The 12500-nt window shown below is 47.7% G+C and overlaps 1 protein-coding gene across 2 annotated transcripts in view; it reads left to right on the plus strand.

The window, feature by feature from the left end:
• The window catches only part of lnx1 (ligand of numb-protein X 1), a 43553-nt gene that overhangs the window by 11925 nt on the left and 19128 nt on the right, over nt 1-12500 (plus strand). Inside the window, exon 1 of one of the 2 annotated variants that reach the window (XM_030372789.1) lies at nt 231-429. The exons of the other annotated variant lie outside the window; for it this stretch is intronic. Coding sequence (XP_030228649.1) covers nt 338-429 — 92 coding nt within the window. The 5' untranslated portion in view covers nt 231-337. Of the gene's footprint in view, nt 1-230; nt 430-12500 lie in introns of those variants that run through there. 2 annotated transcript variants of the gene reach the window in all.

Below are 12500 nucleotides of genomic sequence, written 5' to 3' on the forward strand. Positions count from 1 at the left end.
CTGCCAGGTTAGGGGGGGAGGTAACGTAGGAGGAGGAGGGAGGGAGGGAGGGAGGGGGGAAGGAGGAAGGAGTAAGGAAGGAACAGAGAAGAGGAAAATAAAGAGAGGAGAGCTCCGGTGCAGAGAGGAGCTCAGTCCGAGAGAGAAACATAAACACAGAGTACGAGAGAGGGAGAGTGGCAGAGTGGTAGACAGAGAGACATAGAGAGAAGCTGAGAGAGAGAGAGAGAGAGAGAGAGAGAGAGAGAGAGAGAGAGAGAGAGAGAGAGAGAGAGAGAGAGAGAGAGAGAGAGAGAGAGAGAGAGAGAGAGCGAGAGGGGGCTGCCGAGGGTTGACCATGAAAGCCCTGCTGCTGCTGGTCCTGCCGTGGCTCAGCCCGGCCAACTACACAGACAATGTGGGCAACCTGCACATCCTCTACTCAGAGCTGTGAGTATAACGCTCATCCTCCCCTCCCGTCCCTCCATCCCTCCACCCCTCCATCAGCCCATCCAAGCCCACCATGTTCTCACAACAACAGTCCATACACACCACCCCTCCGCTGTTCTGGGTGCATTGGATGTGCTGTGTATTGTGTGCGTGTGCGTGTGTGTGTGTGTGTGTGTGTGTGTGTGTGTGTGTGTGTGTGTGTGTGTGTGTGTGTGTGTGTGTGTGTGTGTGTGTGTGTGTGTGTGTGTGTGTGTGTGTGTGTGTTCTTGTGTCTGCGCAACTGTGTGTGTGTGGGTATTTGTTTACATTCATTTATAGTGGATCATAGAGATGCTCATGTGTGCATTTAAATGTATACCTATGTTTGTTTTTTATGGATGTGTGTTTGTGTGTGTGTGTGCTTGTGTGTTTGTGTGTGTGTGTTTACATGCATGCATGCATACGTGTGCATGTGTATTTTCTTACTTGCTTGTATGCAAACATGTACTCTATGTGTGTGGTTGTGTATGTGGTTCTGTGTGTGTGTGGTGGTTTAATAACTGCTGTTACACATGTATAACAATGACTGCTTAGGTTGTAGGATGCTCTTTTTTGCCTGCATGTAGCCTGCATAGTGTATACCGGGATTAGTAGTTCATAGTGTATACCGGGATTAGTAGTTCATAGTGTATACTGGGGTTAGTAGTGCAAGGTGTACACCGGGATTAGTAGTTCACAGTGTATATTGGGTTTAGTAGTACATGGTGCATACTGGGTTTAGTAGTACATAGTGTATACTGTGTTAAGTAGTGCATGGTGTATCCTGGGTTAAGTATTGCATGGTGCATACTTGGTTTTGTAGTACATAGTGTATACTGGGTTAAGTAGCATGGTGTATCCTGGGTCAAGCAGGGCATAGTGTATACTGGTTTTATCAGTGCATGGTTTTAGTGGTGTATAGTGTAGACTGGGTTTAGTAGTGAATAGTATATACTGCCTTTAGTAGTGTATCTAATGCATTGTGTATGCTGGTTTTTGTAGTGCATAGTGATTCCTGGGTTTTGTGCTGCATGGTGTACAATGAGTTAAGTAGTTCATAGTGTATGCTGGGTTTAGTAGTGTATGTGATAAATGGCGTATGCTTGGTCTAATATTGCGTGGTGTGTACTCGGTTAATACTCCGTTCTAGGTACACGGCCCTTTAAGGGCGCTGTGTGATTTACCGTGGTATCCTGGCGTACGTCCATAACGCCAATCTTCCATTCTGCTGCATGCATGCGTACATGGATGGGGGCTCTGCTTCTGTAAATCTATAGGTTTCTCTTCTACTGTACCTCACATCGCAAACTTTACCACACATAGATCACCAATTGGACAGTTCCTATAAAAAGTGAGGTGGTAGAGAGACATGACGAGAGGGGGGGGGGGGGGGGGGGGGGGGATGGGGGGAATAGAGAGAGAGAGGGAGAGAGTGGAGATAGATAGAGAAAAATAAGAGGGTGAAAGAGAGAGGGGTAGAGAGAGAGAGACGGGGAAGAGGGAGAGAGGAGGAGAGTGGGTGAGGGAGAGAGCAGGGAAAGAGAGAAGAGCAGGAGAGAGCGAGGGAGAAAGAAGGAGAGACGGGGAGGGATACATCGGCCAACGGGATGAGGTCACTTCCTGGGTCCGGCCCACCATCTGTCCTGTACATGTGGTCGTCATGGGGATGGTTTCTGAGCAGGGTTCACGACCCAGGTCATTTCAATGAATGACTGTTAATAAAAACAGCCTCCCCTCCCCCCCCCCCCCCCCCCCCCCCCTCCTGCACAGGGAGCTGTCAGGTAGACGGGCCCGGCCCGGCCTGTTTTGTGCTGATTGTGGCAGAGCAGAGCTGAGGAGGGGGGCAGGAGGAGGGGACCAGAAGGAAGGGAGGGGGGGACCAGAGCCAGACGAATGCGGACATGGTCTTTTTCAGCCTGACTAGAGAGCAATGGCACCCACATTCATCTTCATCCCCTGCGATGACAGCAGTCCGCTGAGGTCCGCTGTGGTCCTCGTCATCTCTCTCTCTGTCTCTGTCTCTCTCGCGCGCGCGCTTTCGCTCTCGCTCTTCCTCGCTCTCACTCTTTCTCTCTCTCTCTCTCTTTCTCGCTCACACTCCCTGTCTATCTAATCACAAACACATTATTTATGATGAATTGCATATGTACTCATTACTGGTTATTTGATCAATGTTAGTGTTGTCGTTTGAACTTTAGTGGTTGCGTGTTCCCATTTGTATAGGTGTGTGTGTGTTTGTGTGTCTTTGCATCTTTCCTTGCTCAGCCCGCATGCTCTCGCTCTCTATTGCTATCTGTGACTCTCTCTGCCTCAACGTTCTCCCTCTCATTCCCCTCTCTCCCCCCTCCTCTCCTTCTCTTCCTGCACCCTCTCTCTTTCACTCCCTCCCTCCCTCCCTCCCTCCCTCTCTCTCTCTCTCTTCCTCCCTCTCTCTCACTCCCTCTACTCTGCTGCTGTCATTCCATTTGTATGATTAGTATGACGGCTTTACAGGGTGAAAAGGCCTGTAAGTATAATCTCCCCATCTCTATGTCATACACATACACACCCAGGTGCACATATAGAGTCTATCTTGGATAAACACGCAGTTGCGTACAGAAACCGATCAAAGTGTGGACCTATTACGTAGTGGGGACCGACAAAAAACAATCAAAACTAATCTTAGTTTTACGCTCCACCAACACACACACACACACACACACACACACACACACACACACACACACACACACACACACACACACACACACACACACACACACACACACACACACACACACACACACACACACACACACACACACACACACGCACACACACAATCATTTAGATACACACGTGTGCACAAACACCATATTAAAGTACGCTTAGCCCTCGTGGGCTTGTCTGATAATCGTCGTGCAGGTCGCTCACGCGTTTAATCATTAATCTGTTCATTTGAAGACTCGTGGGCTGAGACGCCTTAAACACTTACACACACATTAGCTTAGCCATTTTGCTCAACCACTTAGCCTAGCCGCTAGTCTTCAAGCCTTGTCTACGAGGCTGTTATAGCTGCGCCAGCGGGGCCTTGGCGAACGCTGCTTGTGTGTTTCTGTGCGCACAGCTCTAAAGGATGTGCTAACCGGATTAGCGGTAAGCGGCCATGGTGCCGCCGCTGGACTTGGGTGATAATTTCTATTGCCGCTACGTCAACCCTGGGTCCAAGTTGTTGGGTTCTGCCAGGGCCGCTGCAACCGTGTATGTGTGTGTGTGTGTGTGTGTGTGTGTGTGTGTGTGTGTGTGTGTGTGTGTGTGTGTGTGTGTGTGTGTGTGTGTGTGTGTGTGTGTGTGTGTGTGTGTGTGTTTGCGTGTGTGTGTCTGTGTGCGGTCCAGGCCTTGATCCAGACTAATTAGGTTTGTTTGGATTAAGTTTTTAATCCCTGATAATCTAGTAAGTAAATTTCTCCTGTCTCCTTAGCCCGCTAGATAAATGCTCATGTGTTTTAAAGACGTCAACTTAGCGAGAATTCAAATTCTCTCAGAAGAAGTGCATGCATGGGAAGTAATTACAAAGTAAAGACAACATCTTCCAACCAAACCTCCAGGCATAACCCCCCCCCCCCCCCCCCATGCTCCTTAACACATCCTCAAGTGTCGGCTAAAACAAGGACACGCACGCACCCACCCACACACAGACACAGACGCATATCCCTCTCATCTCTCTCCTCACACACACACACACACACCACATGACAAGGCAAGATGCACACATTAGCATCTCAACCTTACCACACACACCATGAACCCTGCGGGTCTAGGCAGATGAGTTTGGTTCATGCAGCGGAGGCGGGTCTGAAGGAGCGTTTCTTTCTCACGCCCTCGAGTGTGATGCTCTAGCAGCCGGGTTGAAGAAAGCCTGTACTATGTTTTCCTTCCAGAGCTGTTATTTGGATGCGTGCATCTTCCTAGATCAGCTTAGCTGCATTAGTTGCATGCACGGCACATTAGTCTAATACAAACTGCACGCTGCACACTGCACTGCAAGCTGTGTGTGTGTATGTGTGTGCATGAGTGTGCGCATTTGTGTGTGTTTGTGTGTGTCCTTGCATGTATGAGTGTGTGCGCATGTGTTCGTGTGGGTGTTTGTGTGTGTGTGTGTGTGTGTGTGTGTGTGTGTGTGTGTGTGTGTGTGTGTGTGTGTGTGTGTGTGTGTGTGTGTGTGTGTGTGTGCCTGTGTGTGTGTCTGTGCATGTGCTGAATCAGTTTGTGAATGTGTTTATTTGTGTTTTCTGAATCTGTGTGTTTGTGTGTGTCTGTACTTGTATGATCGTGTACATTATTGTGTATGCTGAATCAGTGGCTTTCGCTGGATGACTTTCACATCAGTAGCAGATGGGCATGTAGTGAGTAGACGTTTGTCATCAGGCAGCCCTGTGATTGGTTCCCCAAGAGAGGGGCAGAGAGAAAAAAAAAGCGTGATTGAGCGAGGGAAAAGAGAGAGAGAGAGTGAGCGAGAGACTGCAGTCTAATTCCTGTGCTCTTATCTATAGGATGGTATACAGAATCATATCAGTGCTGCAGAGAGCAGGGAAAAGAGGGAGAGGAGAGACAGGGAGGAGGAGGGGGATGATGGAGCAGAGAGGAGGAGGGGAGGTGCGGAGGAGAGAGAGGGAGGGAGGGAGGGAGGGTAATAGGACAAGACATAAGGAGGGTAAGAGGAGAGAAGGAAGATGGTGATGGTGGAGGCATAAAGATGAAGAGGACAATGGGGGAGGAGGAGAAGAGAGAATGAAAGTGTGATTAAAGTAAGGGGGAGGAGAGGAGAGAGGTGAGAAAATAGTGTTTTTTTGGGGCTGAAGCTGGCCCCTAGATTCCAGATCCCTTGCAAGATGCCAGGACCCCTATAGCCAGGGCTGAGCCTATTGGTACATGCCACATGGCCTAGTGTACTAGGCCATACGTTTCTGGCAACGCCCAGTTGCCAGAGACAACCATATCAAAGAAAAGGAAAACGTCATGAAATATATATACCCATTGTACATATATATATATATATGCATATATATATAGATATATATCTATGATATTTGTTGTTACATAAACAGTAGTACATGTTTATTGTTTAAGTAAGGGTGCATTGCCCAACCAAGCCACCGCTGCACTAGATTACCTAGAAGCAGGCTGAGGCAACACAACCTGTGCTGGTAAAGGGCTCCTCCTCCACCACAGAGAGAAAGTGTGGGAATGCAAATCCTGGGTCTAGGTGTTGAAACCAGACACTCCGGTGATAAAAAGCTGAACACAAAGCCCTTCCAGGCTAATCATGAGGTCGCAGCCCCCCTGACGACAGGGCCTGCTGCATATTGATTGGCTCAAATAAAAAACCATGAGTCAGAGATGAGAGGCCGAGTTTCACGGTCGCTACCGGAGCTATTTGGGTGATGGGGGGGGGGGGGGGGGGGGGGTGGCGGGTGCGGCCTTGTTGTCTCCGCCGGTTTACATTGGCGTGCGTTAACATTAGCCAAACCTCTCGAGCCACTAGCGCTGTAATTACCCAGCAAAAGAAGCAAAAGAAGAAAGGACTTCACACCAGCAGGCTCTAATGGGTATATGGGGATGCTTTTATGTAGGTGAGAGGTTTCCTGAACACACGCAGGGAGAAAGACACACCAGGCTGTGTGTTGTTGTGGTTGTTGTTGTTATTATTAGAACTGGGCTTGCTAGAACAAGGCTAGGGGGAGAGTCCAGCCAACACCTTCTGTCATGCACGGCTCGCTGATTGGCTGTGACCAATACGGTCATCCAAGTAACGCTTCCTGATTGGTCCGCAGGTCTATGTGTATGTCTGTCGTCCCGTTTATCCACCTTTCTTTCGTCATTCTTTCAACGGAACCTTTCATCCTCATTTACCTTTTATACTCTTCACCTCCATCTCTTTTCTTTATCTAGGTCTCTTTCTCTTTTTCTCCCTCCGCTCAATCCTTTGCTCTCCCTACTTCTCTCTCCCCCTCTCCTCCCCCTCCATCCCTCCCTCCCTCTCCCTCCCTGCAGCGTGTCGCAGTCCCTTCCGTGTGTATCTGATCGGAATCAAGTGCACACCACCTATAATTGATTAAACTAATGTAATTAAGGAGCCAATGAATTCGAGTGTTCACTTTTCCTCGGGCCCTTGTCACTATTGATTCCATTAATAAGTGCTCTACTGCGGCCCCCTGGGGGGGAGTGGGGATCTCAAAGGCCCCACCCAACGTGATGAGCAGATTTTTGCTGCTTGGGGGAAGGCTTATTTCACTGGGACAGAGATGACAGGCCAGCTCTATCTATATCTCTGTCTCTTTCAGTCGGTCTGACTTCTTTGTTCTGTTTCTGCCTCCCTCTCGGTCTGTTGTAAGTCTGTCTGCTTGTTGGCTCTCATCCACCTGTCTGAAAGTCTGTCGTGTGTGTCCGTCGGCCTGTCTGTCTGTCTCCTTCTGTCTGGAGGCAGTGTTATGGCTGGATTAAGTATTTTAGATAAATATATTGTGGGAGTGCGTGTTGGTGATGGCTGTTTTAAGCAGCCTCACCGGGGCCGAGTCAGACCGATGGGACTCTGGGGCTAGGTGAGGCTGCACAAGCCATCAACTTACACTCAAGAAGAGTTCTCCTTCATGGCAACATGGAGCACCAGGACATGTATCGTTATCTGCAAACCATGCAATAAACTGGCTTCCAACACCAGCACCCTTCGTACTTTGTGGAGCCCAATAAAAGCCTCCCAGGTGGCCCTGTAGCATTGACGTTACTACATATAGATATTAACTGCTAGTATATATTTTCTTCCTTCCAGACCTGTTTTGAAAGCTACACTAAGATGCGCTCACGCCTCCAGCCAATCAGAACCAGTCTGCTCTGATCCTACTCTCAGCGGACCGAAGCCTGAGAGAGAGAATGACACATCTTCCTCCCTTCTCAGGGAAACGGCTTTAGACTTGTGTATGTGTGTGTGTGTGTGTGTGTGTGCGTGTGTGTGTGTCTGTGTGTGTCTGTTTGTGCGTTTGTGTGTATGCGTTTGTTCGCGCATGTGTGCCAACCCCAGCGGTTTGTTGGATCAGTGAAGGGGAGGCAGTGTTTTGTTTTAAGTGGAACGCTTACAGGTAAGCGATGACTCCAAAAAGAAACAGGTCGACCATCGTCGTGTGAGGTCGTGTCTGTGGTGTATGTCTCAATAAAATGTGTGGATTATTGTTATTGTAAGAGTTTTAGCGACTTGAAGCTGTCAGTCGCAGAACACAGAGGCAGTCAAGCTGAGGGGAGAAGAGAGAAGAAGAGGGGAGAGGAGGGGAGAGGGGTGAAGGGGAGAGGATAGAAGGGAGTGGAGGAGAGAGGAAGTGAGAGGTGGGGAGGGGAGAGGAGGGAAGACGAAGTGAGAGGAGAGGAGGGGAGACGAAATGAGAGCAGAGGAGGTGAGAGAAGGGGAGGGGAGATGGCAGGCAGAAGGTGCAAGGAGATGCCTAGCGAGAAGGTGAGAGGAAAGACACTAACTCTATATATATTTATACATATATTTCAAAATATGGGACACAGAAAGGTATTTTTTAATCCTATGGTGGTTCATCGGGTGTCACACTCGTGTAATGTCATGCATACTCAAGAGCCCTCAAAGAAACACACACACACACACACACACACACGTGCACACACACATCTGCCTGTCATCTGTCTTCTGACCGGATGACCCGCCGCAGCGAGCACATCTGGGTAATTTCTGGCATGTTGCCGCGGTAACACGCAGTATTTGGGTTATGTGAGATAATCCGGTCACTCCTAAAGAGGATTGAGGGCATCGCCGCGGCGCCGGGCGAATCCTGAGCCGGTGTTTATTTCACAGTGCCAGGGCGCCGCACATTGCCGCATCGGCGACCCACTCTGCATCCTGGGTAATTATCTTCATGCTGGGGTTGGGGAGGTGCAGGGGAGGTGCAGAGGCGGGTGAGGGAGGGCGGAGCGGCGCGAGCTTCGATGTTTAGTTGCTAATCTGAGCGGCGTTGCAAGAGATGGGAGAGATGATGAGATAATGGTTTCTGGAAAGTGGGATGCTGCATTGGATCAGGGTATATTAGGACTCTACTCTCAGGGTTTATTAGGACTCCCTCCACTCTCAGGGTTTATAAAGACTGTCTTAACACTCTCAGGGGATATAAGGACTGTCTAAACACTCTCATGGTTTATAAGGACTGTTTTAACTCTGTGTTTATAAGGACTGTCTTCACTCTAAACCTAACTCAGAGTGTCTTAACTCTCTCAGGGATAAACTGTTTGAATACTCAGGGTTTATAATGACTGTCTTAACTATCTGAGGGTTTATAGGACTGGTTTAACTCTCTGAGGGTTTGTAAGGACTGTTTTAACTCTCTGAGGCTTTTGTAAAGACTCTCGCAGGAGTCACAGTAACATGGACTTGAGTGTGTCTGTGTGTGTGTGTGTGTGTGTGTGTGTGTGTGTGTGTGTGTGTGTGTGTGTGTGTGTGTGTGTGTGTGTGTGTGTGTGTGTGTGTGTGTGTGTGTGTGTGTGTGTGTGTGTGTGTGTGTGTGTGTGTGTGTGTGAGTCAGGTGGACGTATAGACAGAATAACATGTAATTTAAGTGTGTCTGTGTAATATTATGGGAAAATAACATTAGCTGTTTGTCTCTGTATCCAGTCAGTGTGTATATGCAGGAAAATTCAATGCCAGTAGCTGTTTTTTTTAAACCGCTCAGGGATTGTAATTTATGAGAAGCCTAAAGTAAATAGCAAAGGGTGATTAAAAGGTTTTTCTATCCACAGGGATCCTCTGTGTAGTCGCTGCTGTGCTCATAGTGCAGACATCCAGCAGAAATGGAGAAACACAAGACAATATTTGAATGACAAAAGGATACAGTATTCAGGGGAATTGTAGACATTACATATTGCATTGTAATTTATGCAATGGTTGCATAAAGTACTGTGCAATTTTTAATGTCTACAATGTCTCATACTATATGCAACCATTGCATATGGCTCTACTAACTACTTCTAAACTAACACAATTTCTTCTCATCCTTAAATACCAACAGTAGGATTTAGCAATAGGTCTTTGCTGACGGCGACAGAGTGTTTCTTACTGGGTTTGCATTAGTTATACTTGGTCGGATTTAGAGGAAATTGCTCTCTGGGCGGTCTGGGAGACTCACGGTTAAAACAGAGAGGTTTTTTAAACCCGGCCCTGGTCACTGGCTTTTCCATTTTCCACCACACAGAAACTAGCAGGAATGTAGCCTCAAGCATTAATTACATCAAGTCCAATGGGTCAGGGAGCCTGCACAAGTGAGATAGTGTGTAAATAATACACACAAAAACCCATTCAGCGCCTGTGTGGCTATGTGTGTGTGTATAGCTTTTATGAATCGGAATGTATTTGCATTCATGTGTGTGAGCACAAACTAAGAGAGAATATGTGCACAGAGGCTTGACAATTATTGATAAGACAATGTGGAAGGACAATGTGTGTATGTGCGTGCTTTTGTGCATGCGTGCGTGTGTGTGTACTCACGTGCATGCACGTGTGTTTGTGTGCTGATGTACTGCCTGGTGTCTTCTTGTTGATGTGTGTCAGCGTGACCTCCTCTAATTGGAGGTGAGCAACAGGAGAGAGAGATGCCTGCCGTTATCAGCAGCCCCGCGGCCAGCTGAGAAATTACTTCCTTCCTCTCTCTCTCTCTCTCTCTCTCTCTCTCTCTCTCTCTCTCTCTCTCTCTCTCTCTCTCTCTCTCTCTCCCTCTCTCGCTGAATTGCAGCATTGACATGCCTGACTAGAGCCCCCCCCCGCTATTCGTTACCTTCCCGCACAGGACGGACACACACACTTACACTTGCTCACACACACTTACACCAACACACTGTAGGCACGTGTGTGCTGTTAAGCAACAGGCTAAAGTGGGCGGCTGGCAGGGTAGCGATCTATGGGTCTCTCTCCGGCAAGGTGTAATCATTTAGCCGCGACAAGATATGTTTGGGCGGTTCAAACATCATCAAGAGGGGGGGCTACGAGTCTGATATAGAACCCACAAGAAGATGTAGACTAGGCCCTCTGAGTTATGGAGAGCTGGGCCTTCTTCCATGGCCTGGTTGTATTTGTAATGGTGTCGTTAGTATGGGTCATGTATACTGACCCGGTATTTCCCTTGGCTCATCCACCATGATTGATTCTTGGTTCTAAACGCTAGCTGGGTAGGGGAAACTTAACGCAGAACCATGATGGCTGCCGAGTGAATAAGGCCTATTGCTATCCTTTCCTCACCATTACATAGTCTTTTAACTGATGCATATCGATAGGCACTTACAATGAAGTGTAGATACATGTCATTAAGGAGCAGGCATCTTTCTCAAGGGTCACTACAGATGGGCTGTGGACACAGAGGATCAGGACCTTCTGGTTAGCAACTGTACTACCCTGTCCCTAACCTTGAGCACAACCACGCCAAAGCCCTTCCACAAACCCTCTCCAACCTAATATCTTTAGCAGTTCAGTCCTTTACACCAACCTTATTTTTTCTACTATATGCATCATCTGCTTCTGTATCAGAAATAGGCTCCAGTTACTCTTTCTCTCGTGTTTCATGAAGCTCTGTGTTTGGGTTCGCTCCATCTCATTAAAACCTGCTTCGTATTGTTCCTACGGGAGGCCAGAACACAACCATATGCTCTGAAGAGATATATATTTTTAAAGAAATATGCACCATTATGTTGTTGAATAGACTTGGCTGAATGGACTGCTGGACTCAACAACAATATTGTTGTTGAGTCTAGTCATGCTGCGCTAGAGTGTTTGTGTGTCTGTGTGTCTGGGAGTGTGTGAGTGTGTGTGTGTGTGTGTGTGTGTGTGTGTGTGTGTGTGTGTGTGTGTGTGTGTGTGTGTGTGTGTGTGTGTGTGTGTGTGTGTGTGTGTGCGTGCGTGCCTGTGTGTGTGTGTGTGTGTGTGTGTGTGTGTGTTTGAGAGCCAGAAAGAGTGAGTGGGAGGGAGAAAGAAGCAGCATTGTCATGAGAGAGACTAGAAACAGACAGAGAGAGAAAGGTACAAGAGAGAGAGAGAGAAACAATAGAAAGAGGAGGAGCGAGAGAGAGAGAGAGAGAGAGAGAGAGAGAGAGAGAGAGAGAGAGAGAGAGAGAGAGAGAGAGAGAGAGAGAGAGAGAGAGAGAGAGAGAGAGAGAGAGAGAGAGAGAGAGAGAGAGAGAGAGAGAGAGGGATACAATATCGCACACATGTCTGTCTTCACTCTTCAGGTGTGTCATTATCACGGGTGAGTGGCTGTCTTGAAGACGTTAACATTAATTCCAGCAGAATAACACTCTCTGATACGCTTTGATATTTTACCTGGTTGTTTTATCATTCCCTCCCTCTCTCTCTCTCTCTCTTTCTCTCTCTCCCTCTCTCTGTCGCTACTGTAACGACCACATTTATATTCTGTCACCTGTCAAGGTCCCTCGCCAACATTGGCGGCCAGATCCCACATGGAGTACGCTGAATAGGAATCTGATTACGTCACCAAAAACACGAATTCCTCATAGCCACGGAGTAAATATCAAAATGCTCCACTCTGACCTTTTCGTTTCATATACTTGAAGTTTTGTACCAGAATTTATATACGTGGTACCCGAGAAGCAATATTCTGCCAGAAATAGGAAATAAAATATGATTGAAAAAAATATGGCCCAAATAACATTCACATGAGAAATAAAACATGTATTTTAATTGTAATCAATAAGTAATGTGGGGCATATTTATCAAACCAACACAATCAATCTATCCGGCAGACATTTTTTTTCGATTTGTGTATAAGATTAATATACAACGTTTACGAAAGGGTTAGTACCTTGGTACCAGAAATAACTCTGAGACTCCAGAGAACCAGAGCATAGTAACCATCTCCACATGAGCTAATGTGTGGAGACACGTCAACATGTTGTAAACGCGACCTGACGCGTGAGAGGGCGGTGGAGGGCGGGGAGGAGCCGCGTTGGCGTTTGTGAAGGATGAGGTCACACCCCAGGCGGCAGTTTGGAGGTCAGGACAGCGA

Source organism: Gadus morhua, chromosome 12 (genome assembly GCF_902167405.1).
Source record: "Gadus morhua chromosome 12, gadMor3.0, whole genome shotgun sequence".
Lineage (NCBI taxonomy): Eukaryota > Metazoa > Chordata > Actinopteri > Gadiformes > Gadidae > Gadus > Gadus morhua.